This window comes from Ixodes scapularis, unplaced genomic scaffold, assembly GCF_016920785.2.
Source record: "Ixodes scapularis isolate PalLabHiFi unplaced genomic scaffold, ASM1692078v2 PGA_scaffold9__187_contigs__length_104089568, whole genome shotgun sequence".
In the NCBI taxonomy this organism is placed as follows: domain Eukaryota; kingdom Metazoa; phylum Arthropoda; class Arachnida; order Ixodida; family Ixodidae; genus Ixodes; species Ixodes scapularis.
Genome location: NW_024609884.1, coordinates 31,791,385 through 31,803,900, shown reverse-complemented (window position 1 = coordinate 31,803,900; position 12,516 = coordinate 31,791,385). Strand labels below are relative to the sequence as shown.

At 43.0% G+C, this 12,516-nt stretch overlaps 1 protein-coding gene across 5 annotated transcripts in view; it reads right to left on the bottom strand.

The window, feature by feature from the left end:
• The window catches only part of LOC8034360 (pre-mRNA-splicing factor CWC22 homolog), a 35,387-nt gene that overhangs the window by 5,687 nt on the left and 17,184 nt on the right, over nucleotides 1–12,516 (bottom strand). For all 5 annotated transcript variants that reach the window (XM_029968482.4, XM_029968484.4, XM_029968483.4 and 2 more), the window contains 6 exons: nucleotides 10,039–10,181; nucleotides 9,848–9,925; nucleotides 9,556–9,708; nucleotides 7,972–8,099; nucleotides 7,572–7,673; nucleotides 6,298–6,503 (listed from right to left, as the gene is read on the bottom strand). In XM_029968482.4, the coding sequence (XP_029824342.2) occupies nucleotides 6,298–6,503; nucleotides 7,572–7,673; nucleotides 7,972–8,099; nucleotides 9,556–9,708; nucleotides 9,848–9,925; nucleotides 10,039–10,181 (810 nt within the window). The remainder of the gene's footprint in view (nucleotides 1–6,297; nucleotides 6,504–7,571; nucleotides 7,674–7,971; nucleotides 8,100–9,555; nucleotides 9,709–9,847; nucleotides 9,926–10,038; nucleotides 10,182–12,516) is intronic.

Genomic DNA, 12,516 nt, shown 5'->3' with positions numbered 1-12,516 from the left:
TCATCAGCAAAAGCCATGGCATCCACCCTGAAGTTGCCACTCGCGAACTCCAGTCCCGGCTGCATGAACTTAAAGTACCCGTCCATCGCCAAATTGAAAAGGAGACAGGGGATCGCCCTGTCTCACTCCTGCCGTGGGCTGCACAACCTTTGACTGTTGTTCAAAGGACAAAATTGTGATTGCATTTTCATAAAGGTCATTAATATAGTGGACGAACGAGTCACCCAGCCCGGCGCACCGAGCTCCCTCCAAAATGGCAGCAGTGGAAACCTTGTCGAATGCCTTACTAAGGTCCACGCTTGCCATATACAGCGGCCGCAGACTCCTGCGTGCCTCCTGAATTGTTGCAGACAACAGGAGCACATCTTCTGCACAGCCATCGACTGGCTGCAAAGCTCTTTGGCGAAAGTCCGGAGTCACCACCTCGGACACACGCTGCGCCAGGATCTTGTTGAATAATCGCAACAGAACTGGAGTTAATGTAATCGGACGGAAGTCGGATGGAAGTGTAGCCCTCGTCTTTTTAGGGATAAATACCGTCCTCGCCCCCTTAAGAGTGGTAGGGGCTTTCTTCAGATACATCAAAAGATTCAGCAGAACCTTCAACATTATCATTGGCATGGACTTTAATTGCCTTGCCGCGAGTCCGTCGGGTCCAGGTGCGGACTTAACGGGCAGGTTTTGTTTGATTTCTGCCGACGCAACAGGAAAGAAAAGAACCACCGACCTGCTTACAGGCATCAGAACAGCCGTTTGATCAGGAAGATTGGGGTCCAGTCATAATCCGTTCCCATGTACCCAAGAACTCATTCACATCAGCCACCTCCGCCTGCTGTTCTCAATCCAGGATCGTGCAGGCACAATCCGCCTGTCGCGTCTTGAACAGGTCTTGAGTTTGTGCGAAGAGCCTCTTCTTTCTCTTCCTGTTACTTTCGTTTGTCCTGCCTTTCCTCGCTGGGTACGTTCTTCTTTGCTTTGGCTCTACAAAAAGAGCATCTCTGATGTAATCATTAAGAGGACGCTCTATATCCACTCCTCGCACAGCAAGGTGACCGACTTCCCATAGTCGTGGGCCCTGGTACACCTGGGGTGCAGTCTTCTTTAAAAGAGACTCCAGTACCTTCACCACCTCGGGGCGGGCATACTGCTCCTTCACGTCTAGGAGATCAGACTCAGTGGATGACGAAGTGCTGAATCGATCAACCTCCGAACTTTCCTGCAGTGTTTGTTCAACTGCCAGTTCCGGTTCCTCTCGAAGCAGTGACTGCACCAAGTCTCGGTAAGGCCGCTGCTTCCTGTGCCTTTTCAGGGAGCCGAATGTGCGAACGAATCTTGCAGAGCCTGAAAGATTTTGTATCGCGTCCCATAGCGCCTGGTTTATAAATTTCGTGCCTTTCCTGATGAGGCCCACTTCAACCTTTTGCCAGCATCAAAGATTCTTCTTTACTCCATCTCGCTTGTGATCGGTCGACATTAACGTCCCTGTTGTACTCGGACGGGTGGGCCTGTCTGCAATGCTGACAAAGTCCCGTTTTTGTGGGAAACGCCCTGTCGCATTCAGAACAGGGGAAATTTAATGGTCCCACACCATCAATTGGGACCCGCCCTGAGGGGACCTCTGGTCCTCCGTCGCCTCCATTTGCGTGTCTCTTATGTTGGGCCAGGCTCCTCAGAAATGGGAACCGCTTGTCACAGCTTGGACAGTCAAATGGCAGGACACCTCCCTGCCCGGGACCCCCAACTTGGTCCCCAGAACCCTGAACTTGGGTCCAAGATTGTGTAAAAAAGAAGAGGAGATGGATGAGAAACATCCATCTCCTTCGCGGTGGATCTCAGGTTGACTGCATCTTTCTCGACTTTTGCAAAGCCTTTGATAAAGTATCTCACCAAGTACTGTTTCTTAAGCTTGACAAACTGAATATTGATCCTAAAGTCTTGTCCTGGATTAAATGTTTTCTAACTAATCGATCCCAGTTTGTTACTACTAATGAGGCAAATTCTTGCCTCAGTGCCGTCACCTGCAGTGTTCCCCAGGGGTCTGTTTTGGCACCCCTTCTGTTTCTTATTTAATGACTTACCAATGTGTGTATCATCCCCTATTAGCTTATTCGCAGATGATTGTGTAATATATAGTGAAATTACTAAAAATCCGACGCGGCACTAATTCAAGCTTATTTATGTGCGGTATCAGAATGGTGCAACTTATGGTAAATGACTCTGAATACTAACAAATGTAAAACTATGAGGGTGTCTTGTCGTAACACATCACCATCACCATACTCAATATGTAATATTCAGCTGGCATCTGTAACCTCTTTCAAATATCTCGGTGTTCACGTCACTTCTAACCTATCATGGAAAACTGATTCTGATCATATAGGTAATTGCTAATGCAAATTCAATGCTTAGATATTTAAAAAGAAACTTTTCCTTAACCCCTATGTCCCTAAAACTTCTCTTGTATAAGACTTTAATACGTTCAAAGTTGGAATATGCCGCAGAAATCTGGGATCCAGGTCACTCAACGCTTATAACAAACATCAAAGCGCTGCAAAATCGTGTTGCACGATTCATAGTCTGCAACTATCATCGCACCGCAAATGTCTCATCTATGAAAACCGCCCTAGCCCTGCCTCTTTCCTCGCGTCGGAAAATATCTCGTCTATGCCTCTTCCATAAAATCTATCATTCCAACGCTTCACTGAAAAACAAACTATTCATTCGCCCCCCCCCCCCCCCCTTCATTTCTCCCCGCATTGATCACAAACTTAAAGTTGGCATACCTCATTGCAAAACTTCAGCTTACATCAACTCTTTCATCCCTAGAACGTCATCTGAATGGAACCACTTCTTGCATCCCCATTAGTAACTATTCCAGATTTATTTAGAAAAGCTCTAACTACTCACTTTTGCTAGGATTATGCCGTACTAACATTTATAACCAAGTTGCCTTGTTGTTTGAATTTATGCAGAGCCAATATTTTATGTTCACCCCCTCTGTAATGCCCCTGGGCCCCGAGGGTATTGAAATAAATAAATAAATAAATAAGTTCCAAGGCTGTCCTGAGCCGGCGTGCACGTTTTATGTTCCCAACAAGGTGCACAAAAATTCTAAATATGAGGGAACTGCAATTAAGGCTGTGACAAAACCAAGGTAGAACATGAAGAAAGCATTCTGCTGGGGATATGACATGTACTCTCTGTGCTTCACCAATATAAGCATTCCTTCGTTGAAAAGCACACATGTTACGGCGGCTAACTCTCCGACAAACCAAAAATAGATATCAGAGTGCACTAACTTTCAGAAGTAATAGCCGTGGATGTGGGGAACATTTTGTATCTTCTTAATTTTTCTTTTATTTGTCGTTTCATTTGACAGAGGTGTAAAAGTTTCAGCGTTTATACGTCTTCCGCGCATACATGGTATTTTCAAGAAATAAAATTTTAAAATCTTTTTTCAACATGTACCAACTTGTTTCTCTTCCTGTTTCTTTTGGAAGAAAAATTAACCGGTAACAGTTTCACGTGTCATATTGCTCTATACACAAATTAGTTATCGTAGAATACCGCGCATCTGCCCACTCCACACTAAGCGCCCATTCCCAAATTTGTAAGATGTGAGAAAATATGCACAGTACATTGATATGTAAAATTGATGACCGGACAAGTGCCCATCCCCCAATTTTTCACGATTATCTCTTATATTTTGAGTGAGCGCTTGACCGGTATCTTATGGCAGGAAAATAGAAGCGTTTGCAGGGATCCTTTGAAAATTGCTACTTTCCCGTGGTCAGGAAAGAGTTAATGCAATTCACACTGCTATAATCTCATTCCGAAATGCCCCTTTAAAGGGACAGTGACACCGCCCAAACCATTTTTTTACTTTTTTGACAGGCAATCTAGTATGGCGTCAGAAGACTTTCCAATCAATATTCAGCTAAAGCGTCACATATATTTTTAATAAAGACAGAAAACGCAACTGCTTGAAACCCAAACTGGACTGGGGAGGAAGAAATATAGAGGAGAAATTTACCAGCAATCATGTGGCTGTGCAACTTTTTTTTTCTTTTTTAATCAATGCATTTGCAGCTTTTTAGAAGATACAAAAAATGGGTATCATATTTTTGTCTATTTTTAGTACTGAGAGAGTGCTTTCAATGACCCACGACTGATTATCTTTGGTGGCTGTGTCTAAACCATAGAAAATGGCACGTGACCACAGAAAAAAGAGTGAGCGAGATTCAAACCGGCCAGATCTTGATCGTCAGTTTTCGGGCAGAAAGAAAACGAATATCAAGCAGCAAATGTACAAATAAAAACCTTGGTGAGCATAAATAGCCTGTCAGTGCCCTTTTAAGGAAAACTGAAGCAGTCCTGTATTTGACAGGAAACACTTAAACCTTCACTTGGCCTCCACGATCACAAATATAAAGATTATATCTTTGAATAAGGCTCCAAGTAGTCACAACAACAGCGTCCTGAATAGGCAAATAAAGTAAAAAATTTTAAGGACCACAAACTCTGAACATGTGCAGGTTGGAGAGTCGTGCTGACTGGGTTTCCACATCCCATGAGGGAGGCAGAAATTTCTGGCTGATAGGGGTCACAAGAGTTGCAAAATAACGCCAAACGGAGTTGTTGTTTTTTTTTTTTTTTTTTGTGTTATTTTAAATCGTTTACCAATAGACGCACCCCCAAGCTGCAGTTAAAATTGCCGCACATCTAAATACGCATTTCCCGGTTAAGGGTGGTTCACTTTAGAAGTCTGCACGGGTACGGGCCAGCCCCAGGACACGGGCCGGGCTTTACGGCTACATTCATAAAGGGCCCGGGCCGGGCACAAGCCTTGCATTCAAGCCATTCTTATGGTTCTTTTTAAGCAGTGGTTATGTTTTTTAAAATTTGTTCGGGGGGGGGGGGGGGGGGGGGGGGGGATAGAGACCAAAGAGGATGATATTTTTTTACGAGCTGCCTAGGCCCACAGATTTGTCAGACTAATAAAGGATGCTTACTACATTACTGTAAGGTACCATAGTCAACATGTGTAGCAATGGCAAGCGAGCTGCCATGCCGCACAATTTGTGAGCTATTCATACTGGGTGAAAATAGAGCAGGCCTCAGCGGGCCCGTGAAAATTGGCGTCGGGCCGGGCCGGCTGTCGGAAATGGATAGCGGGCCGCGGGGTGGGTCCAAGAGAGAGCAGACCGGGCTGGGCCGGGCTCCTAAATATCAGCAGGCCTTTAGTTCACACACTTGCGTTCAACTGTGACATACAGTAAAACCTCATTATAACAAAATTGGATATAACAAACTAATGGATATAACAAAGCAATCATAATTCCCCTTGCTTGCTAATAGTGGGAAGAAATGGACAGTGGCTATAACAAACTAATGGTTATAACAAAATAATTACAACCGCTCCTTCAACTTTGTTATAACGAGGTTTTACTGTACTACGCTACAACCGGGCTTTAAGCCTCTCCGGTCGAAAGCAGCTGCAAGTGCGTGAACCAGCTGCTGCAAGTGTGAACCAGCCTTTACTTGGGAGGAGCTATTTCTCCTATCCTGTTTGAACTATTTATTTCTCCTATTCATCAGTTTAATTTGTCCAATTTAATTTGACAGAAGTGTTGGCTTACCTGCATGAGCAGCTAGAAGGCCTTAGCGATATTGTATTAAGAGTTTTTCATTCACCTTTCTTCCATTTCCATATTTGAAATATACTCCACGATTTTTGGTTTCATATCACAGTAGCTCTTATGTGTGCCTTGTTTGAACAAAAAAACAAATTCTGTGCTTTCTTCTAATCATGTTTTGTACATAACCTACCTTGCATGTGATGTGTGTGCTAATAGACTTGGGTAAAGTCATGCAAATAACAAATACACCTATGGTATACTGCTATGCTCAGGGGCGGACGCAGGTATTTCCAGAGAAGGGGGGTCAAGCGTTGGTCAGCGTATCATGTTTACTTACCTCCCCCCCCCCCCATTAAATTTTTAAACATGCAGAATTCAAGAGGGGGGTCAGGACATTGGGACACCCCTCTGAATCTGCCACTCGATATGCTAATGGCTATATTGTTTTTAAATATTTTGACTGTTTTATATTTATGTGTGTCCCGTCTTCATTTCGTATTTCAACATGCTGCAACTCCTCAAAATTAACAAACAAATAAAGCATGCCACCACACCTGGTCCATCTGATTTGAAAATATACCTCGCAACTATATGAATTTGTTCAAATTTGTTCTTAAAAATGCTGTAGCAGAGACTAATATCCAAAACACCAACTTACGAGGCTCATCCTCTGAACTGCTGCTGCTGGAATCGCTGCTGGAGTCGCTGCTAGAGTCGCTTGAGCTACTACTACTGCTACTGCTAGAGGTACTGCTGCTACTGCTGCTGGGTGGTGAAGGAGGCTCTACAGGAGCAATGGCCATCACTGCCTCCGGGGGAGGGACCAGTTTCGGTGCAGACTTTAGGTGCTCTCGCAGGTCGGCCCTGTAATTGAGCCATACCCAGTCATGAAGTTTTGCAAGGTAGCAGACCACATACGTAACAGTGCTTCAACACTGCATTTGTCAACCCTGGGCCTTAAGCTACAGAGCGGGACCAAAGGACTGAGACATCAACGCCTGCTACAATTGGATAGTGGCTGTCAAACTGCAGCAGCCGGCAATATCACAGTCCCTTGGTCCTGCCCCTTAGCTTAAAGCCCCTAGTAATAATTACCCCCGCCCCCCATATATTTTTATGCAGAAAACAATGCAGAGAAAAAATTCCCTGACACAAGTACACCCTTGACGCATGTCAATAAAAAGCTGAGTATTAGCAAAATTTGAAAAGTACCCATAAAAACTTCCTGGGCACTGCTAAGGCAGGTCTGGTTGCCTAGCATTTGTATATCCACTAGAACAATAACAGGATAAACACATCCCAGGACACCAATAGACCTTTTGCAAAGCGTACAGCGCTGTCCACAGCACCGAAAGGAATGTCAGGAACAACTGGTTGTAGCAGACAACAGAGGCGACAGCGAGCAGGCGGAGGCAGGTGAACAACTGCAACACCCCGTCACTTTCTTCAGTGTCACGTAGGGGGCTTTGTGCACGGCGTTCTGGGAATTTTAGCAAAAGGTCCATTCCCAGGACCTCAGCTCCAGTCCTTAAACCAAACATGCCCTATTAACATTAGAAGCACGACTGAACAGCAGCGATTGTCATGCCTACCCTGCAAAATGGACGCACACTTGTAGATTGAATGGGGATTTTATACCATTACATAGAAATCTGTTAAAAACAATTGTGGGAAATTAACTGCATTCTGGAATCGTGCTTCATGAATATTCTAAACCACAAAAAAAGGCAGTAGAACTGCATTAAAAATTCTAAGAAATATGCTAGAATTCAAGAAAAAAAAAAAAGTAAAGCACAGCTTAATGACATGCAAGAGTGTTTCACATGCAGGGATTCCTCTCTTCAAGCGGTGCGATTTTCTAATCGAGCACCACAAATGCAAAAGTTTAGTAATCCTGTTTGTACTAAAAAAAAAAAAAAAATTTGCACTTACGTTAGGCCCCCGAGACCAATTGAAGTGAAAAAGTTGATTGCAAAGCGCGTGTTCTTGGGCAGGTTCCTTGGAAAAAGGCCCTCAAAGGCAGCCTGCAGTGTACTGGAAGGCAAACACAACACTTTCACCTATTGGGTCTAGAAAAGGAGCCATAAAACACTGCAGTCATGTCGCAACTGCCATGCATCGTGCAAGTTCATTAAATCTGGTAATATTTCGTTTGCTATTTTTAATTGCAACGTCACTCGCGCAAAGAGAGAAAAAAAAAAAAAAAACACTTTAGAAATACTAGCTGAAGTGCATGCCATGTCCACGGGCTTTCTGTCGCACGAGACTGAAAACTGCAAGCAGAATTGCACCATTTGAAATGGAGTGAAGAGCTATCAAATCACAAACTTACGGATCCTTGATTCTTTCATTGAGTTTGGGAAGGCTCATGTATTCACACAGCTCTTGGAATAATATCTTGATAAAGATGCGGCTTGATGAGGTGGTGTCGTCTTCTGTAAGCTTGATATGGCCCAGCACCTAAGTCAAAAAGAATCATGTTCCACAATCATGTTCCATTCTCAATGGTCGTTCAGATCAAACATTGATGAAATCAAGCTGACAGAAACCAGCCTCTTCTCCTGTTTATTTTGGTAACATAAATGTGTTTCCCAAGTAACATGACAATGCACCATTGGAGTTATAAGGCTTTTCTCTGAAACAAATATTGCTTCCCAAATCTGCTGCTTTAGCTGTTTGCAAAGTCATGGGGAAATGAAGCAAACCATGCAATATATGCCAAAAACCTCGCAGCATGAAAAGATTAGAGACCAGCTCTTATTTACATTGTTTGTTAAATCACTGGGCCCGTGCTATGGATTCAGTCAGACCCATTAACAAATAATGGTGAAAGGTGCCCATGCAAACAGAATACACAGCAACTTTGAACAGAAAACTTTTCACTGTGGAACCCACATAAATGGCATTTCCAAGCTGCAACTCCAGAGACAAATGACATCAAAAGAGTACAGGTGTCAAAATACATCTAGTTTTATGAATTAAAAAATAGGGCATTCTCTATCACATACACTTCAGTGCTTCCCGTGCCATTTGGTATCCTTAAAGGGACATTGAAGCCCCCCCCCCCCCAAAAAAATTTTATTGTTTGCCAGGTGATCCATTATAGTGTCAGAAGACTACACAATCAATATATTGCTACAGCATCACATATATCTGTAATAAAGTAAAAAAACGTAACTGCTCGAAACCAAAACCAAAACTGGAGAGGAAGAAATATAGAGCAGGAGAAAGTTACCAGAAGATGGCTGAGCAACTTTTTTTTCAATCAACATATTTGCAACTTTTTAAAGACACATAATGGTTGTCATATTCCTTCTTTTTTTTTTTTAATATTGTGTGTGTGCCTTCGATGACCCATGACTCTGATTATCTTTGGTGGATGTGTCTAAACCATAAAAAAAGACACGTGACCACGGAGAAGAGTGTGAGCATGACTCAAACCGGCCAGTTCTCGATCGGCGGTTTTTGGGCGGAAAGATGAATTTAGAGCCGCAAATTGTGTTCCGGGTAATTGGGCTCTCATACTATGTCAATTACAAATAAAAACCTTGGCAAGCATAAATACCCTGCCAGTGTCCCTTTAAAGATGAGAAAACCACCCTCACATTTCTAGTGTTGATTCCTTCTAAGTCTGTATCACACGAAGTGTGTGAACCTATAAATCCACCACTCCTGAGTAGCCGACTTCGGAACCATCCCCATAGGTGTGACCCGAGAAAAGATAAATGGTAAGAAATATTCTAGCTACCTCTGCTCAGAGAATTACCCAGCTGAAGGAACTATTTTTATCGAAGAATGTAGTTACGGCTGCAACACTCGGCATGCCAAGCATAAATAAAGATGGAGTCTAGGCAAGATTTGACTCATCCCAATAAGCGGGCCAGACCTACATGTTCTATTCACTTTGAATACTCACACTCCACGGAATTGCATCTGTGAACAGTAGGTGAGCAAAAAATTTGGCCACGTTGCGCAGTTTGTTTGTCTCAAAACGGTGAATGGTGTCGTACGAGCTCAAAAAAATTTGCTCAAATGGTTCAGCATACTCCTTCTTCAACTGGCAGAAGCGCTGCAAAAGACATCCAAAATTGAACAATTAGGGCATTTAAGAAAAATAAACCAACAAATTCTGGAAACACGTATACAAAATTTGGGCTTAAATCATAATGCTTGTTGTAAAATGGCAAGACAAGAATACATGCACAGACCTGAGCTAGAAGGCCAAAGAACTTCTCATATGTCCGCTGCTGTGCACAACAGTCAAGCACCATGTGGCATAACTCATCCTGAAAAGGTTAAAAAGATATTAGCAAGCAGGCACCCCTGGCACTATTCAGTTCTACTACTCTCTTAATCCCGTTACCAAGATCACAATGAAGTGACAGTCAGAGGCTCTCACCAACTGGCCAGGTTTCAGCTCAAGCTTTAGCAGCTTGTGAGCACACTCTTCAAAATTTAGACTTGACTGGATTGTCAGGTAGATAGTTCTCCGTAGGGCAACCAGGTTTGTCTCCGTGTTGTCGATTATTTCACCATTTTCATCTGAAAGTTTTCAAAAAAGGTCAGACCTATAAAAAAGAAGTCTCAAACAGTCTTTCACAGACTGATACTGTTGAACACAGAGAGACATGAATCAAGGCTTCCAATCAAATGCAAGTCTCAAACCAGGATAAACATACCTTTGGGGCCCTGTTCAAATAGTGAGAATTTACGGACTTAAACTGAAATTAGTTCAGCTCACACGGCAGAATTTACAACTCTTTTTTTCCGTTAAACTGAACAGACGTGACAACAACACAGACGAGTCCCATGTAAGACAGCCCAAACTTATTCAGGGGTGGAACTCGTGAGATGTACTTGGGAGCAGCCACGGGAGCAGCTGAAACAGCTGTTTTGGAGCAGGTTGCGAGCAGCTAAAACTACATTCTGGAGCAGGTTGGGAGCAGCTCAGATCAGTTTTCATTGCACTTCAGCTTATGTCTTAGACGAGCACGGGAGCAATTTCAATTGTGCTTAGCAGCACAGATGAACATGAGTGGCTAGGGACCTTAGGTAGATGGGATAACAGTGTAACAGATGGGAAAACTTGAAACTTTGTGAGCCTTAATGAGAACCAGAAAGAAAGTACCATATGTTTCTGAAGATGGTGTCCTTGATATTTTCTGAGTGGCTTTCAGCTGCTCAAAATGCAAACCAGCACTGCTAATCGCACAACCCACACATGCTCGACATAGTAATTATGTGTGCGAACCACATGACGTGCGTAAGCAACGGGCGCGCAGTTGCATGGAGGAACAGGGCAACAAATCTCGAGTTTATCCTATTGCGCAACTCAATATTGAAGCAGCTGCAAACTACGATTAACGGAGTTATCGTATTCAAAGCGATAAGCAGGAGCAAGGTTAAAGTACGCCGAGCAGATCTACCGCTCGCGTGAGAGCTGCTGGCCCGCAAGGTTTCGGATCGGACCGCGTTTCAGTTCTATCAAATCACGATTTATCTTGCGGGAATGCAGTTCCAACTTCTATCGATAAAGTACCAAACAGGATCTTTTGCTCATTTGTTTTCATCTGGCTGACGTCATGATCCTGGGACGCAGGACCCTCAGGCATTCTGACGGTTAACGACTCGACCTCACCTCGACCGACTTGCTTAACCGCTTATGGTTGAAGAATAACAGTCCAGTCACAGGTGGTGTAGCGCTTGCAATCAGACCCCAGAGTTTTTTTTGCGCTTCCGACTCAGGATACAGAGGGAGAATAAACAGAACAAGGGATTGCAAGACCGACCAAGCTAAACACACTCTTTGTTCCCAATCGAGTCGATAAAAACCGAAACCAAGGCAAAATACAATTTTGTTGTCGCACGTTGTGCGATTTGGTGCGTAATGGCGCAAGGTATTGGCTGTGGCGCCGTTTCTGCAAAATGGCGCAGGATGGCGCAAATGCATCTGGCGCAGCCGTTCCACCCCTGTTCTTTACCAAGCTGAAAGCTATCAAATATTCTGGCATACTGGCAACTTCATCAGTTTTTTTATATCTACTTTCACAGCTCTGTTTAACCAGCAGGTGTTGACCACTTTGGCTAGGATCACGAAGTGGCTGTATCTACTTTCCCATTTTCTTGTCTTGGCCACTTGAAAGTCATTGTGTCATAAAGCAACTTTTTTCCTTAAAACATGAGCCTAAATTTAAAATTTTTTTGAAAAGATTAATTTTTGAATTTTGAGGTTTTCGGTTTTAGGAACTAATTATACATCCTTACACTAAATTTGATAACCAAATGCCAAACAGTTACATTGATATAAAAATTTTCAACACTTGTGAGGTAAAAGTAAAGGAGTTAAATGTTTAAATGCCTTTTTCTTAGTTCCACTTTTTGCTGCGAATTTCATACAAAGGAAATCTTTTGTTCGAAGGTAAAAGCATTCTGACACCACAATCAAGATTTTTCTGAACTGAAATTTACTGGGGAATCGGGCTATCTAAGTTGAACTCCTCATTGAGAAAAAATTGTTTTCAAAAATTGACATAGGACAGATATGCATCTCAAATTTTGAGGTGATGACTCTTCCTGAAATATTCACATTTGAGTTACAAAAATTAGGTAGCCCAAAGTCCCAGATCCCCCACTTTATATTCAAGCAGTCAAAATGGTGCCTAATAGATTCATTTGCATATCATAGACTTCTTAACAAAGAGTGACTCATCTTCTTATGCAGGTATATTAAATTGTCCTAGAGAGCGGAAAGTTTGCACAGTACACCTACATCTGATGTTAAATCTCCCCAGCAAACTTCATTCCAATAACTTGAGTAGTCCAGAAGTTAAATCTCAAGCCAGTGTCCCCCCTTAATCGTTTTGAAGTAGAATGCAAT